Source organism: Lepisosteus oculatus, chromosome 3 (genome assembly GCF_040954835.1).
Source record: "Lepisosteus oculatus isolate fLepOcu1 chromosome 3, fLepOcu1.hap2, whole genome shotgun sequence".
NCBI classification, from domain to species: Eukaryota; Metazoa; Chordata; class Actinopteri; order Semionotiformes; family Lepisosteidae; genus Lepisosteus; species Lepisosteus oculatus.
This window is the reverse complement of record NC_090698.1, coordinates 9,389,460-9,411,091: the sequence shown is the minus strand read 5'-3', so window position 1 is coordinate 9,411,091 and position 21,632 is coordinate 9,389,460. Positions and strand designations below refer to the sequence as shown.

The 21,632-nt window shown below is 53.6% G+C and overlaps 2 protein-coding genes across 3 annotated transcripts; one reads left to right on the top strand and one right to left on the bottom strand.

Annotated features, from left to right (window-relative positions):
• Positions 1-1,867: 1,867 nt before the first annotated feature.
• Positions 1,868-9,295, top strand: LOC102685916 (F-box only protein 24). Of its 2 annotated transcripts, none has more exons than XM_069186685.1 (10): positions 1,868-2,056; positions 2,403-2,507; positions 3,003-3,180; positions 4,490-4,731; positions 5,203-5,440; positions 6,994-7,152; positions 7,659-7,780; positions 7,918-8,049; positions 8,546-8,710; positions 8,821-9,295. In XM_069186685.1, the coding sequence occupies exons 1-10, from the start codon at positions 1,982-1,984 to the stop codon at positions 9,193-9,195; spliced, it is 1,791 nt and encodes a 596-aa protein (XP_069042786.1). In that variant the 5' UTR covers positions 1,868-1,981; the 3' UTR covers positions 9,196-9,295. The 2 variants fall into 2 exon arrangements, with proteins under 2 accessions (XP_069042786.1, XP_069042785.1); XM_069186684.1 differs by having other exon boundaries at positions 1,869-2,056; positions 8,546-8,716.
• A 3,747-nt stretch (positions 9,296-13,042) lies between these two features.
• paqr9 (progestin and adipoQ receptor family member 9) lies at positions 13,043-19,418 on the bottom strand. The gene is made up of 2 exons (XM_069186691.1): positions 18,525-19,418; positions 13,043-18,111 (listed from the first exon to the last, which is right to left on the bottom strand). Exon 2 carries the CDS (start codon positions 17,351-17,353, stop codon positions 16,271-16,273), a length of 1,083 nt encoding a protein of 360 aa, XP_069042792.1. The 5' UTR covers positions 17,354-18,111; positions 18,525-19,418; the 3' UTR covers positions 13,043-16,270.
• Between the last annotated feature and the right edge of the window lie 2,214 nt (positions 19,419-21,632).

Here is a 21,632-nt window from a genome sequence, read left to right as displayed (position 1 = left end):
AAAAGGCGTGGCGAAGGCCGAATTCAAGGGCAACTCCTGGGTGATTGACAGCAATCCTCAGCGAATCTCCGATTGAAGCAAGGGAGTGGGCGGGGGTACAGAGGGGGAAGGGCCTTGTAGAGTGATTGACTGGAGATAGTAGCCAATGAACGGCGAGTAAAGTAGACAGCACTGATTTGATTGGTCCATTTGAGGGGTTTGACTGCCATGTGCGTCTATAACAATAATGCCTCCGAGCGACACATTTTTTCACTTAAATTTGTGAAGTAATTGAATTATTCTGATTATTGAGTTATTCTGAGCTCCAGGTCATTCATTCTTTCCTCGTTTTACAGAAGTGAGAGATCTATTTCGTCAAATTTTCCTGATATATCTCTTTTGAATTACAGTGCTGCAATCACATGTTGTAATATCTTCTCCTAACTGTACTTACTATTGCTGTATGTGTGAGATAGAGGCGTGTGAACAGTCCTCTAAAAGAGCCAGTGCTGTGAGTGTAGTGTGAGGTGTTTTTACGGCTCTGTAAATACGTTTGTGCTGTGCAATATTGTTCTGTGTTGTCCTGTAGAGCTGTACTGTACTGTGCTGTACAGACAGAGGGATGGTGGGACACAGGGATAGATGGGAGAATTGTCAGAGCAAAAATGTTTCAACGTATCTGTATCACAGCCAATTATATTTAATCAGCAAGACATAATGCTGGTATAATACAGTACAAACAGTCATTTTTATCATATTTTCTATCCAAAAACTGGTTTTAGTTTGATATTATACACCAGTTGGTGGCATGGTGGTGCACTGGTGAGCATCGCTGTCTTGCAGTGATAGAGCCCTGGGTTCGATTCTGGACCTGGGGTGCTGTCTGTGTGGAGTCTGTATGTTCTCCCTGTGTTCACGAAGGTGTCCTCTGGGCGCTCCAGTTTCCTCCCACAATAATAATAAACTTTATTTTATATAGCGCCTTTAAAGGTGGTTTCTCAATCCAAAGACATGCAGGTAGGTGAACTGGCTTCTGGGAAAATTGGCTGTGGTGTGAGTGTGTTTGTGTCCGCCTGTCCTGGGATGGACTGTGACGGACCTGGCGTCCTGTCCGGGGTGTACCCTGCCTTGGGCCCGTTGGCTCCCCCGCGACCCAGAACTGCATGAAGAGGTTAGAAGATGGGTGGATCCATTGCAAAACAGGTGGTTTTATACCAGTTCATTGGATAGTAAAATGAGATGATATCCGTTCTCCCTTCAACCATGACTGTAAGCACCGCAGTGTGCTTACAGTCTCCTAGCAAAGGGAGGGGAGCACGTCAGAGAGGAAAGACCCAGGGAGAAGGAGGCCAGGGGGTGTGAGGGCAGAGGGAGGGGAGGCCGAACTCCTGCCTTCCACAGGACGAGCAGCTGCCTGGACACACACAGGGAGTGAAAGTCAGTGAGTAGCTGCTGAAACGCCAGAATTCCCGAGAATGTCAGGCATGTCGGAGATGTGATCCGGCATAGCGGTCCCGACCCCAGCTGTGCGGCTTACAAAGGGAGAAGGAGAAAGAGAGACAGGGGGCGGGGAGGTGTTGGAGGAGGTAATGAGAAACAGAGCGAGCAGGGGATCAGGAGAAAGAGAAGGAGGGGGAGGAGAGAGAGGAATTCACATTTTGACAACCCTAAATCTTAATTAGTAAAAGGTGAAAGACTGAAAAAAACAACAACATAATAATAACTCTCTACTCCACTCTTACTGTGACATCACGTGTCCAGAATCCCCGCTGTGCTCCTGGATGGGGCTGGAGGAGGTGACATCACAATAGGGCAGATGATGTCACAAATCCATGGTCGCCATGGCAACAGGTCAGTTTTGAGCCCACATTTTACACAGTGAGCTGGGGGAAGTTTTAAAAGCCCAACAGGATCCCCAGTGAGAGGTCACACCAAAGGAAATGTAATTCACCAAATTGAATTAATAAAAATAATTACAGTAATATAATATTAAAAATAATCAATGGATGATAAGCCCAGATCAGAAAACAGAAAACTCAGACTTCCTCAGCGTGAGACGACAGAGGGAGTCCCAACTGTGAGTAATTGCTGTTACACCTAATTTTTTTACTTTGAATGTGGCGCACAGCAGATCAGGAGGAAGAGTGGAAAATTACTTCACCAGCTGAAATTAAGGAGGAATCTTAAGTAGGCTGGATTGTAAAAGAAGTTAACCTCTTAGAAATAACAGTTTTGTTAGGTACACAATGTAGGACACAGGACTATGGCAAATTCCTCCTTAAAACTGAGATTGAGTTGTTTTCTCTTGAGCAAATCTGAGACCTTGACTAAACTGACTGCTGGCTCCTGTGTTGAGCTGCGCTACAAGCTGAGGGTTAACACAAGTTCCAGTTTAAACCCCCCCCCCCCCCCCCACCTTGTAGCCTAAGAAGAGAAAGACGCAGCCCTCCACCAGTGAAGACACAGGAACTGGTCAAGACAGAGGCGGGGCTATGACACCTTCCATCCAATCATTTCCTCCAGAACTGGTGAGCAAATACACACGTATATTCACTGTTCCTGGAGCTCTGTGCCCGCCCCTCTGTATAGCTCCGCCCTCCTCCTGCACATGAGGAACTGGCCACAGGTGAAACACACAGCTGAGCACAGTCAGTGGGGAACAGGCGAGAAAGTGGCCGGGAACATGGATCGGGGACAGGGATTGGAGAGCAGGGATCAGGGAGCGGGGAGTGGGGACAGGGATCAGGGACAGGGAGAAGGGAACATGTACAGGGATTGGAGAAAGGGAGTGGAGGGCAGGGATCAGGGACTGGGGAGTGGAGAGTGGGGACAGGGAGCAGAGACGGTGATCAGGGAGTGGAGAGTGGGAAGTGGGGATCAGAGAGCAGGGCCAGGGAGCAGGCATTGGAGACAGGGAGGGGGGAACGGGGAGCAGAGACAGGGATCAGAGGGCAGGGACAGGAAGCGGGTAGCAGGGACAGAGTCCACTGCTGGAGCTGCCCCATCCCTGTGCTGCTCCTCAGCTGGTGGAGATCCTGTCCTGGCTGTCGGTGCGTGACGTGGTGGCGTTCGGGGCGTCGTGCCAGTCTTTCCGGGAGCTGTGCTGCAGCGAGGCGGTTTGGAGACGCCTGTGTCAGCGGCAGGTGCCCAGGGTGCACCCCCTCACGGACGGGCACTGGCGCAGGGCTGCCATCCTCTACTGTGAGTGTTGGTGAGGGACGGCCTGTCTGTCCGCCTGTCTCTCCTCCGGTCTGTCCATCTCTCCCCCTGTCTGTCCGCCTGTCTCTCCTCCGGTCTGTCCATCTCTCCCCCTGTCTCTGCCCATCTCTCCCCCTGTCTGTCCGCCTGTCTCTCCTCCGGTCTGTCCATCTCTCCCCCTGTCTGTCCGCCTGTCTCTCCTCCGGTCTGTCCATCTCTCCCCCTGTCTCTGCCCATCTCTCCCCCTGTCTGTCCGCCTGTCTCTCCTCCGGTCTGTCCATCTCTCCCCCTGTCTCTGCCCATCTCTCCCCCTGTCTGTCCGCCTGTCTCTCCTCCGGTCTGTCCATCTCTCCCCCTGTCTCTGCCCATCTCTCCCCCTGTCTGACTGCCTGTCTCTCCTCTGGTCTGTCCATCTCTCCCCCTGTCTCTGCCCATCTCTCCCCCTGTCTGTCCGCCTGTCTCTCCTCCGGTCTGTCCATCTCTCCCCCTGTCTCTGCCCATCTCTCCCCCTGTCTGTCCGCCTGTCTCTCCTCCGGTCTGTCCATCTCTCCCCCTGTCTCTGCCCATCTCTCCCCCTGTCTGTCCGCCTGTCTCTCCTCCTGTCTGTCCATCTCTCCCCCTGTCTCTGCCCATCTCTCCCCCTGTCTGTCCGCCTGTCTCTCCTCCTGTCTGTCCATCTCTCCCCCTGTCTCTGCCCATCTCTCCCCCTGTCTGTCCGCCTGTCTCTCCTCCGGTCTGTCCATCTCTCCCCCTGTCTCTGCCCATCTCTCCCCCTGTCTGTCCGCCTGTCTCTCCTCCGGTCTGTCCATCTCTCCCCCTGTCTCTGCCCATCTCTCCCCCTGTCTGTCCGCCTGTCTCTCCTCCGGTCTGTCCATCTCTCCCCCTGTCTCTGCCCATCTCTCCCCCTGTCTGTCCGCCTGTCTCTCCTCCTGTCTGTCCATCTCTCCCCCTGTCTCTGCCCATCTCTCCCCCTGTCTGTCCGCCTGTCTCTCCTCCGGTCTGTCCATCTCTCCCCCTGTCTCTGCCCATCTCTCCCCCTGTCTGTCTGCCTGTCTCTCCTCCTATCTGTCCATCTCTCCCCTTCTCTCTGCCCATCTCTCCCCCTGTCTGTCCGCCTGTCTCTCCTCCGGTCTGTCCATCTCTCCCCTTCTCTCTGCCCATCTCTCCCCATCTGTCCGCCTGTCTCTCTCCCGTCACATTAATCCTTATCGTCCTTATCATCTGGATCTGTGCATCACCCTCTCCCTGCCCCCTGTATTCTCCCTCTCCTCCCCCTGTCTCCCCCTCACTCCCCACCTCTCTCTCTTCCCAGATACCCGTGCTGTGTACTTCCAGGCTCTGAGCGGGCGGGGTGGGCGGAGCCTGTCCCAGGCCGTCACGCCCCCCCTCTCCCTGGGCTACAGGAAGTTCCTCCCCACCAAGGACAGCCTCTTCCTGCTGGACTGCAGGGGCACCCTGTTCCTGCTGCGCAGCGCCATGACCCCGTCGTCCCGCGGCCGGCCGACCTGGAGGCGCGCCTGCCGCCACGCCGTCGTCTGCACCCACGCCAAAGATGTGAGAGACGGGGCAGGGGAGACAGACTGATCACTGCTCCTCGCCCATTATCAGTGCTGTTACCACCACTATACCTGCTTGATCAACTAGCGCTTTATGTGTAGTAGAGATAAAAAGTGTAAATTATGAGTTGATTATCCAATATCATTCTTTCTCCCTCTCCCACTCCCACTGTTCTCTCCCTCTCCTCTCCCTCTCCTGTCCCTCCCACTGTCCCTGTCCCTTTCCCTGTCCCCGTCCCTCTCCCTCTCCTGTCCCTACCACTGTCCCTCCCGTGTCCCTGTCCCTTTCCCCTGTCCCCGTCCCTCTCCCTCTCCTGTCCCTCCCACTGTCCCTCTCCCTCTCCTGTCCCTCCCGTGTCCCTGTCCCTTTCCCCTGTCCCCGTCCCTCTCCCTCTCCTGTCCCTCCTGCTGTCCCACTGTCCCTCTCCTGTCCCTGTCCCTTTCCCCTGTCCCTCTCCCTGTCTCCCAGTTTGCCTCTGATCCCCGCTGCGACGTGTCCTACCGCCGGTACCTCTACGTCCTGGTCAGCCGGAATCCCGAAGCCACGCCAGGGCTGTCTCCGGGGTCGCCACCTTGCGACTGTGTGGAGGTGTACCAGCAGGACACGGGGCAGCGCGTCTTCAAGATGACCTTTCACCACTCCCTGACCTTCACCCGGCTGCAGCTGGCGGGCTCCGAGAGCCAGCGGTCACTGCTGCTCCTGAGCGGTCAGTCTGGCAGGGAAGCACTCGCCCTTTGACCCCAGTGAAGGAGCTGGGCTCAGGCTGCGGGGTGCTCTTTTAGAGCCCTGTACTCAGTTTGGGTCACCCCAACACAAAGGCTGCACTGTCCTTTATAAGGGATCTGCTCGGTCCCAGGGACCAGGGCCGTAGAGGTCAGGGTCTCCAGAGCAGGACAGAACAGGCAACAGGAGGTTTGTCTGCGAACAAGCAGTGGACACTGAGGGGTGCAGACAGGGTGAGCTTACAGTTCTTTAGCGATCACGACAGGAAACTCGAAGGGGAGACTAAGAAATGTTTCTTTACGCATAGAGTTGCAGGAGTCTGGAACGGGGCAGCTAGTCCCAGCCTAGGCAAACTCTTCTAGGAAACGGGTGGGAAAAGTTTCCAATTCGCTCAGCGAGCTGAGCGTCCAGATGAGCAAGGTGTTCAAATTATTTGCCTGTAAGACAGGCATAACCTACCTCTTTAATCCATGTAAGCAGGCAGGGATATGTTATCCTCCTTAACTTAGAATCGACTGGGAAAAAAAACAGCCCCTTCATTGTACTATTTCTGTACTTAATCACAGCTTTGTAGATTTTTTTTTTGAAAGTGGCATAGTTGATTGAAATTACATTTTTGGGATTTTTGAGGGAACTTCTAATCATCAAGTTCGAGAGTTGAAAGCAGCTGCTGTGCATTTAAAGAAGAGATTAAAGGAAGTGATGACATCTTCTTACTCAGCGTGACACACTGAATAACTGGAACTCAACACCGCCACCTGGTGGCCCTTGAGGGAACTGCTTCCCGTGTCAATGTGGAAACTCGCTGTACTGTTCTTATAATAATAATAATAATAATAATTACACTTATATAGCGCTTTTCTGGACACTCCACTCAAAGCACTTTACAGGTAATGGGGTCTCCCCTCCACCACCACCAATGTGCAGCATCCACCTGGATGATGCGACGGCAGCCATAGTGCGCCAGAACGCTCACCACACATCAGCTATTAGTGGGGAGGAGAGCAGAGAGTAATGAAGCCAATTCATAGATGGGGATTATTAGGAGGCCATGATTGGTTAAGGCCAATGGGAAATTTGGCCAGGACGCCGGGGTTACACCCCTACTCTTTTCGAGAAACGCCCTGGGATTTTTAATGACCACAGAGAGTCAGGACCTCGGTTTTACGTCTCATCCGAAGGACGGCACCTGTTTACAGTATAGTGTCCCCATCACTATACTGGGGCATTAGGACCCACGTGGACCACAGGGTGAGCGCCCCCTGCTGGCCCCACTAACACCTCTTCCAGCAGCAACCTTAGTTTTTCCCAGGAGGTCTCCCATCCAGGTACTGACCAGGCTCACAACTGCTTAGCTTCAGTGGGTTGCCAGTTGTGAGTTGCAGGGTGATATGGCTGCTGGCTTCTTAATGAGAAAGCTGCAGGGCAACAGCTCCTCACTCTTTCTCCTTTTTCCCGGGCCTCAGGCGAGGTGAATAAAAGGTTTCTGAAGAAAAGGTTTCAGAAACATGTGTACAGTTTCTCTTTCTCTCTCAGATGAAGGGAAGGTGTACAGCCTGACCGTGAATGAGGCTCACCTGGTCACGCCCCGCTCCTACACGGTGCAGCTGTGCATAAGGAAGATCAGCCACTCACTCCCTCACCTGCCAGTCAGCCAGCTGCACACCAGTCACAGCAGCGCGCTCTACCTTACAGGTGACTAACCGATCCGCAGGTAGCCTTTTGCTGCATGTCGCAGTTTCAGTAACATGACAGCAATTGACTGAGTCCATCCTGAGCACTGCAATGGGCGTGTCTGTCTGACAGCCAATGACTGAGCACTGCAATGGGCGTGTCTGTCTGGCAGCCAATGACTGAGGACTGCAATGGGCGTGTCTGCCTTACAGCCAATGACTGAGCACTACAATGGGCGTGTTTATGTGACAGCCAATGACTGAGCACTGCAATGGGCGTGTCTGCCTGACAGCCAATGACTGAGCCCTGCAATGGGCGTGTCTGTCTGACAGCCAATGACTGAGCCCTGCAATGGGCGTGTTTATGTGACAGCCAATGACTGAGCACTGCAATGGGCATGTCTGTCTGACAGCCAATGACTGTCCAGCATTGGGTATGTCTGCATTAAATCGGCAAATCAACGTGTGTGACCGAGCCGCTCAGTGCAAGTGGGCATGTGATGGCAAGCTCTCTCCCCCCTCTGTCAGCCTGCGGGTCCGTGTATTTGGAGCTGCACTCCGCCGGGCTGTACCGCCAGCTCTTCGGGACCATGCAGGGCTTCGACCACAGCGACACCCAGGCGCCCCTTGCCCTCTCCCTTCCCAGCAAGGTACCAACCATCCTCTCCCCTCTCCGCCTCTCTCCTCTGCAGAGAGCTTTCCATCGCGCAAGAAGCCATAAGGGTTGCGCAGTCACAGTGTTACATTCTGGCTGACCCCCGGCTCCTCTCGCCCGGCCTGTCTGCAGGTGGTCAGCTGCTCCCTGGGCTTCAGTCACCTCGCGCTGCTGGACGAGTTTGGCCGGCTCTTCATGCAGGGCTGCAACCGCTATGGCCAGCTGGGCACCGGGGACAAGATCGACCGCGGGGAGCCCACGCAGGTGTCCTGGAGACACGTGCCCTAAACAGACCCACCCTAGAGCAGGGGTTTCCCCCACACACACACACACTTGACGTGACTGTTTTCAGATTTTAAACCTACTGGAGCTTGGCCTTTTAACGTTGGCATTCCAATGTTGACATTCCCTAATTGAAATCAAATCCCAACCACTTGACTCAAAACAATCCTTGCAAATGTTACAGTCAAGCAGCTTATTAATTTAATTAAGGCTTCAATTAGGTAATTGAGCTCAGCTGGAATGAAAACCAGCAGGTGTGTGGGCCTACAGGACCAGGACTGGAAACACCTGCCCTAGAGAGATGCACTATATACACAGGTCCTCTGCAGACACAACATGTTATACGTTTACAGGCAGCCCTTATGCAAGCAATCGAGCTTTGGATATAACGTAGGCAGAAGTGAGAAGAAACAGCCTATAGCTTCTGCAGCCTAGCTAAGTGTGAGGCGTGGGCTGTGTTTCCCCTCCCATCCTGCAGGTGGCAGTGTCTGGGCAGGCAGTGGTGGTGTGGTGTGGGCTGAACCACTCCCTGGTCCTGCTGGGGGGAGCAGAGGGAGGCAGGGAGGTCCATGGCTGTGGCTGTGGAGGGGGAGGTCGGCTGCCAGGCTGCCCCAAGGGCAGTGCCACCTTCACCAGGCTACAGGTCAGGGTAGGTAGGAGACACCCCACCCTCCTCACCCTTCATTCCTGATTTCTCCACATCACGTCACCCCACCCCTCCCTTCCCCATATTCTCCTCTCTTCCTCTCTCAGGTCCCCCCCTGGGCCCTCTCCCTCTGCTCCACCAAAGACTGCCTCTACTTCCTGTGCTGCCACGATGTGGACAAGCCCCCCCTTTTCCACGAGCCCATCCAGCAGCCAAGGGCACGAGGTCAAGGGTTAACAGGCACAGGAGACCAAGAGCAGGGGTCAGAGGGGGAGCAGAAGAGCAGGCACCTGCAGAACCGGCTGGCGGAGATCAGGGAGTGCGCCAGCCTGCAGGAGCAGCTGGGGAACCTGAAAGAGACAGTACAGAGCCACATGGCTCTCAGCCCCGCCCACCGCAACTTCCTGCTGGAGGCCCTGACCACGATGCAACGGGGCACCCTCACAGAACAGAGCCACTCTGGTGTGGCGACTTCAATCTAAATTCATTTAAAACTCCACTCCTTCCAACAACTCCTGAATGAACCAAATTCCTTTCAGTATTTCCATTTTTGCAAATAAACAGAGACAAGGTTTCATTATTTTCCAAGTTTACTTTATTGTAAACTATTTTAATTTTACTTCGGTAAAATTAGAATGTCCGTAATCTCCACCACCTGCCCAACCTCATTAATCTGTTCCATGACCTAGGATAAATATTCAAGAATTTTAACAAAGAGCAAAAAAGGCCAGTTGGTTCTCTGGTTCATTTCATGGTTAATTGATTCAAGGATCTCCTCCAGATATTTATTGAAAGACATCAGGGTAACAGCTTCAACAACTCAGCTGGTAGCTTGTTCCACACCCCCACCTCCCTTTGTGTAAAGAGCTTCATGGTCCCAGTTCCCATACATGATACCCTACACGAATGCTTGCTAGCTTATGACATGCCACCATTCTGCAGGAAATCTGGGATAATTCCCTTCAGTGCAGTCCGCTCAGATGGCGGACTTCAGAGAAGGGCACATAAAAAGCTCACACTCACAGAATCGCGCATATGAAGGGCACAGGACCACAAGCGTGCATCTTGGGACACGGCCTTGTATTCAAAACTCACAATGATTCCGAAAAGGAAAAGCACAAGAGGCCTGCTCGTCAGCCTTTTAGACTACTAAAACCCCCAAACCATTTTCAAAAAGACACCAAATACCACTATTGCTGTTCACACTCACTTACACACATGTGAAAATGTGCATTTCAAAAACCCTTAACAAATTACTTAATTATTGATCTCCACTCTGTCCATTAACCAGCAATAAAGCGGGCACGCAGCGTGTGGTGGACCTCTAGTGGCGATAAGGGTGCAATTACAGCCCTTTCTGCAGCAGGCCCGCCGCGCTGTCATAGTGGTAGCAGCACCCATGTTTTAAAGAAAGCAAGGCAGAGTTGGATATCACAAATCTTAACCATAAAAATGCCGACAAACGAATGTCAGCACAGTCAGACTTTTTTTATATGAAAGTTTGCCCTCGGTCCAGAAAATAAAATATTGATTAGATAGGGGTATTGAGTAAATTGTATCCCCTCCCTCTATAATATGCACAGCAATTGCATTGAACTCGCCTTACTACTAGTAGTAATACAGGGCAGGACATATTAATAAACAAATCATAAAGATAAACATGCAAACCAACTCAAGCGTGCTTACAGTTATTATTCTGTTGCTCCACTCCCAAGATCTGAAACAAGCTTTGGGATTTCAACAGCACTTCCATCCGGCACCACTAGAGGTCGGTGTGTCAGCAGAAATCGAAAGAGACGGCGCACACAATACCAGTTAATCTGTGTCAGTCACATTGTGTCAGTACGACACCGTGTCAATGTGTCTCAGTCTCAGTGGGTCAGTGTGTGTCAGTGTGTCTCAGTGGGTCACTGTGTCTCCATGTCAGTCTCAGTGGGTCAGTATGTCTCCGTGTCAGTCTCAGTGGGTCAGTATGTCTCCATGTAAGTCTCAGTGGGTCACTGTGTCTCTGTGTCAGTATCAGTGCGTCAGTGTGTCTCAGTGGGTCACTGTGTCTCCATGTAAGTCTCAGTGGGTCAGTGCGTCTCCATGTAAGTCTCAGTTTGTCAATGTGACTCAGTGTCAATCTCAGTGGGTCAGTGTGTCTCAGTGGGTCAGTGTGTCTCAGTGTCAGTCTCAGTGGGTCAGTGTGTCTCGGTGACAGTCTCAGTGGGTAACTGTGTCTCCGTGTCAGTCTCAGTGGGTCAGTGTGTCTCAGTGGGTCAGTGTGTCTCCATGTAAGTCTCAGTGGGTCAATGTGACTCAGTGTCAATCTCAGTGGGTCAATGTGTCTCAGTGTCAAATTCAGTGGGTCAGTGTGTCTCAGTGGGTCACTGTGTCTCAGTGTCAGTCTCAGTGGGTCAGTGTGTCTCAGTGGGTCACTGTGTCTCAGTGGGTCAGTGTGTCTCAGTGGGTCACTGTGTCTCAGTGTCAGTCTCAGTGGGTCAGTGTGTCTCTCTGCATCTCAGTATGTAAACATACACTGCACATGGACTCACACACAGAAAGAAAAGGAGAGGGACAGAGACAGGAATTGAAGGACAAAGAGAGAAAATGAGAGAGAAGGTGGGAGGCAATGAAGAACAGAATGAACCAGAGGCACAGCAATAATGCTAGTTGCTCAACTGCCTGTGGCAATTAAACCCATCAATACCCATCAATACAGCAGTCAGGGCAAAGCAACATGATAATAAGGTCACATGTGGTCTTTCCCTGACCTCTCTGTCAGCCACAGCTGTCAGATCACAAGCCGTGTGTACTGAAATAGTCTGCCCCAGTTACCAGCACCTGCAGGGCCCGAAGATCAGGAAGCCACTGCACAGCGCTCTGATCCAGCTGGAACAGTGTTTTTATCTGATTCCCCACTGCACAGCGCTCTGATTCAGCTTGCACACTGTCTTTATCTGATTCCCCACTGCACAGCGCTCTGATTCAGCTCCTAGAGTGTCTTTATCTGATTCCCCACTGCACAGCGCTCTGATCCAGCTTGCACACTGTCTTTTTCTGATTCCCCACTGCACAGAGCTCTGATCCAGCTCCTACACTGTCTTTATCATATCGCCCACTGCACAGCACTCTGATCCAGGTCCTACAGTGTTTTTATCTGATTCCCCACTGCACAGCGCTCTGATTCAGCTTGCACACTGTGTTTATCTTATTCCCCACTGCACAGTGCTCTGATCCAGCTTGCACACTGTCTTTTTCTGATTCCCTACTGCACAGAGCTCTGATCCAGCTCCTACACTGTCTTTATCATATCGCCCACTGCACAGCACTCTGATCCAGGTCCTACAGTGTCTTTATCTTAGTCCCCACTGCACAGAGCTCTGATCCAGCTCACACACTGTCTTTATCTGATGCCCCATTCTGATCAACACCATCATTCTATAGTGTTGCAGGACTCTTGTACAAATCATATTGATGAAGCACAAAGAATCTCAGTATTTCAGTTTATTTTTAACTTCACACTTCGCTTTCTGTGTCTGTACACGAAGGAGTCGCCTAGACCACATCAATCTGTGTAGGTGGGCATGTGTGCGTGCAGTCCATAAGCCCGTCATGACGCTTACAAATGAGGCGAGACTCTGCTTTTTTCCTGCAGCCGATTAATCCCAGGGGCTCGTCCTGCCCTTCTTTGCTGGAGAAACACACAGAAATCGATTGATCATCTGCTTGCGTTTTCCACAGTCTCTCTCTCCCTCTCGCTGCATGGATGGGGTTTTCTGCGGCTGCAGTCGATTGCATTATTAACGCCCACTGCCTGGCGGGGGAGAGGACGGGGGGGTGCAGGCGGTGATCTAATCTCCAAGCTGCCAGCTGCTCCTGCTCTTTGCATTGCGGAAGGAGCGATCAGAGAAGACCCCGCCGATTTAAAGCTATGATTTAAAGACACAATAGCCGTCTGTCGAGCCTTCTGTCAGCTGACCGCCCCCTCTCTCACTCTCACCCAACCCCCGCCTCCCGGAAACCAGGGCCATTCGTTCAAAGGGAAAATAAGAGAAGCTGGAGGTCAGCTATATAGAGCAGATTACCCCCCCCAACAAGCACACACGCTCAGAACAAAGCAGGGAGGAAGTGGATAGGGGAAGCAAATTGGTGTCGCACATTGCACTGAAGCCCAGTTCCCTACACCCTCACCCTCCCTCCACCCAGTGTAGCTCCAGTTATGTGAAAACTTAGCCATCAGGATCAGAAGGCAGGAGTGTCCTCAGCCTAGGCCAGACACGCAGCTAACAAAGCACAGAAACCGAAACAAAGCAAGGCAGTTCCTCTTCTCACATTCGAAGGTAGTCAGGTTTCTCGTCTGCTTTTATTTCAATATATGAATTGGCTCTACACCCAAAACAAAATGACACCAAAGGTGCTTACAGAAATACGCATGTCAACATTTTTCAAACGGAACAAAAAAATAAGTCAGAAGAGCATTTTTTGCAGCAAAGTCTGGTGCCTGTGTCACAGGGGCTGGATTAGTTCCTGCTTTGCCCAGATCCAGGCTTACAGGACAATGTGACTCACTGTGGTAGATAATTCCTCTAATTCATCGTCCAGCTGTTTGACAAGGATGGCTAACCTTATACACGACCTGTACATTGTATACAGGACCGATTTCTCCACCATCGGCCCTGCAGAGCCCAGGGACTTTGGGATAAGACAGTCTTTAGTCAGTAGCATCAATAATCTAGGCTATACCAGTAACTGGTTTAATTAAGAAATTGAGAGTCAGGTTTACAAATGTCCAGTTTATGTATGAAAGAGTAGGAGTAGTTGTAGTCGGAGCAACCACCCTATTCTTGGAAAACCTGTAGAAACTTCATTTTTTCCCCTTTTAGAAATCACTTCCCCACATTGTCTAGACAGGGGTATTGACGAGCTACAGTACATGCACAATTTGTAGTTTCTGTATGCTGAGCCAATAAATCACCTTTGAAAAGAGCCTAAAAAGACAAAATGTGTATCCACTAATTAGATCAATGAATGTAATGGAGAAAGCCTTAATTGGAAAGAGAGCAAGAGAACCATACTGTTAATTGAGGACCTGAGGTGGTCAGAGTATTTACAGACAGTTTGCAGCAGTGCTCCAGAAAACACACCAGTCATGAGAAGACCACAGGTTCAAGACAGAGACGTGGAGACTTACAGTAAACTGTGGCATGAGGTACAGTGTCACTGTGTGGCCACAAGACCTTTAATCCTGGCCACAATACACATTTAATTAAAATTTCCACTCCAGCGGAGCAGCTAAGCACCTCTGTAATCCCCCTGAGCATGTTAATTCACATTCTTTCATTTTTTCTCTTGGTTTTTTGTATTAATATTCATACATCTATATTTAAACATCTGACAGTGCTATGATGTGCCTAGTGCACAGGAGAAGGATCCCCACCATTAGAAAAAAGCAGAAGCAATGGCTTTTGCCAGCTTCCTATCCCCAACCCCCATCTCCCATATAAGAGATAAATGCAATGTACGTCTTGAAAGGCATGTTATAGGCCGATAAGGCTGGAGGGTTTGAGTCTCCTCCACTCTGTGCCTGGTGTTTTCCCCTCACAGATTTATGGACTTGTAAGTGTCTACAATCACTTTTTTTCATCTGGTGGTGGTGGTGGTGGTGGGGGGTCATAAACACAGCAGATGGCATAAGAGTATTGCATTATTGAGTTGCGTGTCTTTAGGACCCCCCCCTCCACTGCAACCTTATTGGTGCTGACTTGCACTGTGCTGCTCAAGAAACAATGGACTGTACCATTACATGCAAAGAACTGGGGGGACTTCAGTGCATCCAGACCCTCCCTGTCACAGCAAACAACACTGCCTAACATACAGTATATAAATACACATATACAGCATGTATATTTACAAATCCATTTATATATGTATAAATATACATAGACAGCAGCAAGTTTTTTTAAACCATAATGGAGGTCTGCACCCTGGAGGGGATCCACTTCAGAGATCTTTGACAAATACCGATGGAGGTCAATGTAATAGTCCTAATCTCGATTATATGTGCTATACAGTGGCAGCTGGCCCCATGAACCTTATAAGGTTTTGTTACAGATTTACTAAGCAGCATAAATACTTCATTTATCTGTTCTTGTACACAAGATTAAGATCACTTTATTGGCCATATACAATTTCTTGTATTAGAAATTTGTCTTTTCGCATACCCCAGCTTGCTCTCCATGAGACACACAGACAGGGAGAGAAGCTTGGGGTCAGAGCGCAGGGTCAGCCATTTATACAGCCCCCCTGGAGCAGCTGGGGTTAAGGGCCTTGCTCAGGGGCCCAACGGAGTAGGATTCCTCTGCCGGCCTTGGGATACGAACCAGCAACCTTCCAGCCACAGGTGCAGATCCTGAGCCACAGAGCCAAGACAGCTCTACTAAGTTCATCCCAGCAAAAGGCAATCACAACTGACTGAAACGTGCTCTCCCCACCAACAGTGGAGAAATCTGCTCTGAATCACCTTGATATTCTTAGGGACACAGATGAAAGAGCATCTGCCGGCTCTTCGGGTGCATTCATGAGGCCTAAACTACCCCAGCGCAAAGAGAAAAGCTGCTCCGGAGGCCTGTGACGTGTTGGGGCGTGCTCGGTTTCATGCTCGGTCTTGTGCCCCACGCCCACACTGCCTGGGCGCGAGTGTGGAATTTGGACAGGTATTCGCGTGTTCATGCCTTGTTTGGGCTGGGGGTGAAGCCTCCAGACATGCAGCACGTGAAAACAATTTTGCAAACTGCCCGGTTTACGTCAAAGGAGAGCTCAGTTGGAACAAAACAAAAACAGGGTCCCAGGACTTCAGGGTCCAGAAAGTCCTGTGTTGCACCTTTCCAGACACCTGACTGGGAATAGAACCCGCAGAGCCGCTCAGAGTGACACAACACGCCAGTTCGCTGCTGGCACTGCTGTGAACTCTTGTTAGAGGAGACCGCGTTAATCAGGTGGCTCCTGGTTTGAGCCCATCTCCCCACTCCCTGAGCCAGCCGCTGAACCCCCTGGCGCTCTGTCCCAAGAGGTCCTGCTGTCAGCGACTGTGTAGCAGCTGCTGGGGTCATGGGTCAGAGGTCAGAGGTCACCCTCCCCGGCCAGACCAGATACAAGCATCAGCCAAACGACGTTGTTGCGGTTCATTGTTATTGCTGTCTACGCAGGAAGTAACAGAGAGGGTTGCCCGGCCCTCTCTATGTACTGTTCTTGAGAAAGAAAAGTTCTTAAAACTTGAGAGAAACATATGATAAAAAATGAAATCAATGTTAGCCTAAATAGACATGTATCTACCTATCACCGTCATTTAAAATAAATCACACCCTTACGGAGATATGACTCCTGTCTCACACCCATTTCCAGGCATGCGGGCTGCTTTACTGAGGAGGCACAATAAGGATGTCCTCAAACCACCTTACACTCGAACCTGCAGCGGATTAAAGGATGTGCAAACAGGAGCCTTATCGGCCTCCACGTCCCCTCCACCTACCCCCGGCGTCCTCCGCCCCGAAACCGAGCCCCCCCAGCGAGGGCTCAATCCGCCTTGGGCCGGGCCTGCGGGGGGCGGGGGTCCTCGCGGGCCCGCAGGGAGAACCAGGAGATGATCCCGGCGATGCAGCCCTGCAGCCCGAGCATCACGCCGTAGGTGGAGAGCAGCGTGGGCCCGGCGGCCGCGCCGGCCAGCAGGGCGGCGCCGGAGAGCTCCCGCATCTCGGCCTTGATCATGCGCAGCTCGTCCAGGATGCTGAGGAAGGTGAAGCAGTGGAACCACTGGTGGCTGTGGCCCCAGATGTCGAAGTGGCCCGGCGACAGGCGCTCGGGGATCTTGCTGACGTTGATCAGGGCCGACATGACCAGCCAGAAGCAGTGGCGGTAGAAGAAGGGGGCCAGGGTGCCGCCGCCGCCGCCGCCGGGGGGGCCGGCGTAGAGGCGGTAGAAGATGGGGGCGGAGGCCACGGCGAAGGGCAGCAGGAAGACCAGGGTGCGGATGACGTAGCGGTGCCGGCGCCAGCGCTGGCGCGAGCTGCAGCAGGCCAGCGTGCAGATGAGCGCCACCAGGCAGGTGCTGGGGATGTAGAAGGTGTCGAAGAAGCCGCGGGCGAGGCGGGGGGGGGAGGGGCCGGCGGCGGGCGGCCAGGCCTGGGAGGCGTTGCCCCGGCGGGCGCCGGCGGGGGCGAGGCCGGCCCGGGGGTGGATGTAGTAGAAGTAGGCCAGCGAGGAGCCCACGGTGTAGGCGCTGATGGTGCCGTAGTCCACGAAGAAGCAGATCTCGCGCACCTGCAGGGACATGGCGTTGAAGAGGTGCGCCAGGCTGCTGACCGCCAGCAGCCCCGCCGCGCCCAGCGCGTACGTCCAGAAGGGGTAGAAGAAGGGGTCGCTCAGGGCCCGGGCCTGCCCGCCGCCGGCCGGCTCCAGGCAGTGGAAGGCGAAGACGAACAGGGCCAGGAAGTGGGTCCAGAAGTTGCCCGTCTCGTTGGTGGGCCGGAAGGCGGACGCCAGGCACTCGGAGAAGCTGCAGTCCGGGAAGCGGTAGCCCGACAGGATGAAGCTCTCGGTGACCCGGGCCGGCACGTCCGTGTGCCGGAAGAGCTGCCGGGGCCTCCGCCGGAACGCCATGGCCGGCGCTCTGCTCGGCGGGTTCGCGTTCGGGGGCGAGACTCTTCCTCCTCTTCCTCCTCTCAGCTCGACCGGAAGCACCTGCCCGCTGGCTCCGGACAGCAGGTCTGAGGCTCCTCCTCAGACTTCGGGCTGTTCCCCCAGGTGGCAACACCAGAGCCTGCGGCCCGTCGCGTGGGGGCACAGCCCGACGTGGATTCGAACCTGGGAATCCGGCTTTTCAGCCCCCCCCACCCTGATCCAGACAAGGAGGAAGTTGCAGACTCAGCAAGCCCCCCCCACACTCGGACGCTGGGTGTGCAGACAGAGGGGTTACCTGAGCGTTGATATCTTCAGCAGTAGAGGTCCGGGGGGGCTCCCCTGTGTCCCCCGATCACTGCACCGTGACCGTGACCGTGACCGTGACGTGATTTCTGCAGCCGGAAAACCTTGTCTTCCGAAGCCCGGCGTGGAATTTGACCTGGCCCAAAAGCGCTTAGTCGGAAAGCCGTGGAGATGTTTACTGGCTTCTGGTGCAAAAGCAGGGGCCGCCGGGATCGGGCCGTGTCTGCCGGGGTCCGCCAGTCCGAAGGGTCAGCGAGCGCCTGCAGAGGAGCTGCGAGCGGAGAGCAGGTTCATATCCGCTCCGTCCTTCGCCACCTGTGTCTCCCGTCTCTTCCCCCCGCGGGTCCCGGGTCGCTGAGCATCTGCCGCAAAGGCGATCTTGTAACACGCTGACGTGAGCGTGTGAAGGTCTTGTGGAGTCCGGGACGAAATGCCTTCGGGGGGGAGGGAATGAAAGCTCTTATTTCTGTGGAAACGAACCTCGTGGTTCAGTGTTTAAAACCGCTACATCATAGCGAACATAACTCCGGCTGCGCACGGGCTCCTGATATTATAATACTTCTTTGTCGCCGTCTTTTTCCTCGCTGGGAGAATTTCCGCACGGGAGCTCGGCTTCAAAACCAGGTCAGTCGACTCCGGACTTCGGACCCCGACGAGCCGCGTCCTGCGTTCCCGGCTCTTAATCTCCCGCCTGTCCTCATCTATTATTCATGGCCGCTCATAAATCATGTATCCGGCCGGGCGTCCTGCACAGCTGTAACTCGGTCAGTCGGTCCCGGTTTGAAGAGAGCGAGGTACGCGTGACTTTGAAACACGCTGCACAAGCTGCGCAGGACACATACTGTACCTGTCCGGGCGCGATCAGGTAACCGCCGCTCCAGGGCGTCTCTTTCCGTGCCAGAGGTCGGTTTTCGTGCCTGCTGCGCCCGCCGCGGTGAGGGCTCCTGACGGCGGCCGAGGAGCGGTCCCGACCGGGCGACGGGAGAGCTTCTCTCCGGCTCCCTCTCCCTCCTCCTCCTCCTCCTCCTCCCCCCGAAGACCCCCGGGATCTCTCACCTCGCACGCGCGCGCGCGCGCTCCTGTGTGTGTGTGTGTCCCGCAGACACGCGGAGGGTGTATTGTGTGTCCGCGTGTAACACAATCCGCGTGCGGGACACGGTTGCAGCGCCGGGAGCTGGGAGCCGGAGCGGTGCTGCAGACAGCGAGACTTCACGAGTGAGTGTGTGTGTGTGTGAGGTAGAGAGAGAGACAACTCCGAGTCTTTGGCGCACTGCGCTGAACTGTACCCGGCCGCTGTAGCCGGCTGTGTGTAACGCGATGTGACTGTAGGTAGGGTGACCTTGCTCCCCCCGCGCTGGGCGACCCGGGTCTCTGTCTCCCCCTCTCTCCCTCTCTCCGTCCCTCTGCGGTCCCGGCGCAGTCTCGAAATAACCCGCCCGCTTGCTGGACCGGGGCCAGAGGCACAAGAGAGGGCTCGGGGCGCCGCGCAGCGCTAATCCAGCGAGGCGCGTTTGTTTTCAGAGACTCGCCGGCTGTCCCGAGGTTGGTGTACAAACAAAAATGTAAACACCGCAAACACGCACACACACAACGTGTCACTTGTCACCGCAGCTCAGTGACGGAGTCTGACATTCTGAGCGACCTGCGGGACACGTTCCCGTAACCCTGTGGACCACAGCGCCGCCATAGGTCTCCCACCATCTTCAGCATCATCATCGTCACGCACTGCTTCGTACAAGGGAGGCTTCGAGGCCACTGGCTCGCAGTTGCTCCCCCTGTGAATTCGGCGAGTCGATAGCAGCGACGCCGGAGTCCGAGTACGTGTGACCCCCCGCCCGTCCACGGTCCCCTGCAGGCGCGCCCAGCGCCGCTCTTCCCCCTGTCTGTACGGCTCCTGAACGGGTTTCACCCGGACCGGGTCGGGCTCTCCCTCCCGCCCGATTAAACCCGCGCAGTGATTCATTTTATTCCTCCTGTCAATTCTTGCGATGGCACTGAGAGACAGAGACGGACGGGCAGGTGGACAGACAGAATGGTGAACATAGGGTGGACAGATAGGGAGATAGACAGACAGATGGGTGGACAGGTGGACAGACAGCAAGGTGGACAGGTGACAGATGGGTGGACAGACAGGGAGATGGACAAACAGACAGGGAGATGGGCGGACAGATGGACAGAGAGGGAGACAGATAGGCAGACAGACAGATGGGCGGACAGACAGACAAACAGATGGGTGGACAGACGGACGAACAGGGAGACGGACAGACAGGGAGATGGACAGACAGGGAGATGGGTGGACAGATGGACAGTCAGGCGTGACCAGATTCCCCTCCCTGCTGTGGGACAGAACCGGCTCTTCACTCACAGGTCAGGAGGATCTGCAGGCCCTGCAGCGGCTCTCCTCTCGCCCCGAATCCGCTATCTGTGGGAGACGACCGCGGAATCGCGAAAGTGGCTCGGAGCAGGGCCGTTCCGGAGGGGAGGAGCTCGGCACGTCTCTTCCTGGGCCCGGCGCCGAGCTCCCCTCCCCACCTGCCCAGCTGCGGATGATCAATCCCATCAATCCATTTTACTCTTGTATAGCGCCTTTCAGTCAGAGCCGTGTCCATATTAGTCTTTTAAATTCAGCAGCCGAAATGGTTAATGTCTCACTGCCTGCGGCCCCTGACCTCAGACACACAGGAGATCCTCACCAACGAGAAGGACCAAGAGGAAAAGGGGGCTGCTGGGAGTGGCACAGTGGCACCGTGGTGTCAGTATCGCTGCCTTGGTGCCCTGGGGCCCTGGGGTCAATTCCAGCCCTGGGGTGCTGTCTGTGTGGAGTCTGTATGTTCTCCCCATGTTCACCTGGGTTTCCTCCTGCAGTCTAGAGGCATGCTGGTAGGTCACTGGTTTGTGGAGAAAGAGGTGCTGGTGTGTGGGTCTGTGTGTGCTCTGCTACGGACTGGGGTCCTGCCAGGGCACCCTGCTTTGTGCCTGGTACTTGCTGAGATAGGCTCTTGGAAGATATGGTTAGAAATTGGGTGGGTCCTGCTATTGTTATTAATGGAGAAGCAGGCTGGCACAAGGCAGTGTAAATGCAAAGTGTGTGGAGGAACTTCCAGGCCCAGCATGGTAGCCTCTATTTTTCTACACAACCTACTCTTTCTCTGCCAAAAGTCCTGGCCAAGTTGCCACAGGTCTGATCTCCAGCTGTGATGAGCCCCACTCCCCCACTGCCTGCCCAAGGGCCTTGAACAGAGTACAGCCCGTCCCAGCACGTGACCCGAGACATAAACATTGAAGTATTTACGTATGTGGACGTGGACATGCTCTGGGAAAAGGCTGCTCATTTTAACGTGCCGTGGCTCTGCTGCTGCAGTGCAGAAAGACAGATCAGACTCCCCACACACAGCACTCTGGTCCAGTCCAGGTTCTGCAGTGCAGTACCTGGAGTCAGACTCAGTGCACTGCAGTCTGATCCTCTCCGGGCTGATATTAGGATGTCTTTTCCAGGCTTCACATTGAGTCATGTACTAAAACCCAGCTGCAGATCAAACCTGAAATGGATTGGATTGCAGGGCAATAGCAGCCCCATACTGCTATGCACACTGTAGACAGAGCATATGAGAAGCTTCAAACAGCATGGCTTGTAATCCAACCTACACACACCAGATGGCTCTGTTGCCTCTGAAGGGGGCAAAACAAGCCTCTTGATTAAAGGGGAACTGCAACACTGCTTTTTGTTACGGGGTGAGAAATAATCGGCATTGATGAGTGCATTTCAAACCACAGTAAAAGTCCAATGTACACAGTAACTTGAACAACCTCCAATTAACATAGCAAAATAGATTACATTTCCAGGTATGCACAGCACCAAGTTCTGCAATCCAGAATGAGGCAATAAAACATTAATTTGGCATTAAATTGGCCTGTAAGGTGATGGCCCTATTACATTGTAAACAAGCGGACCTGT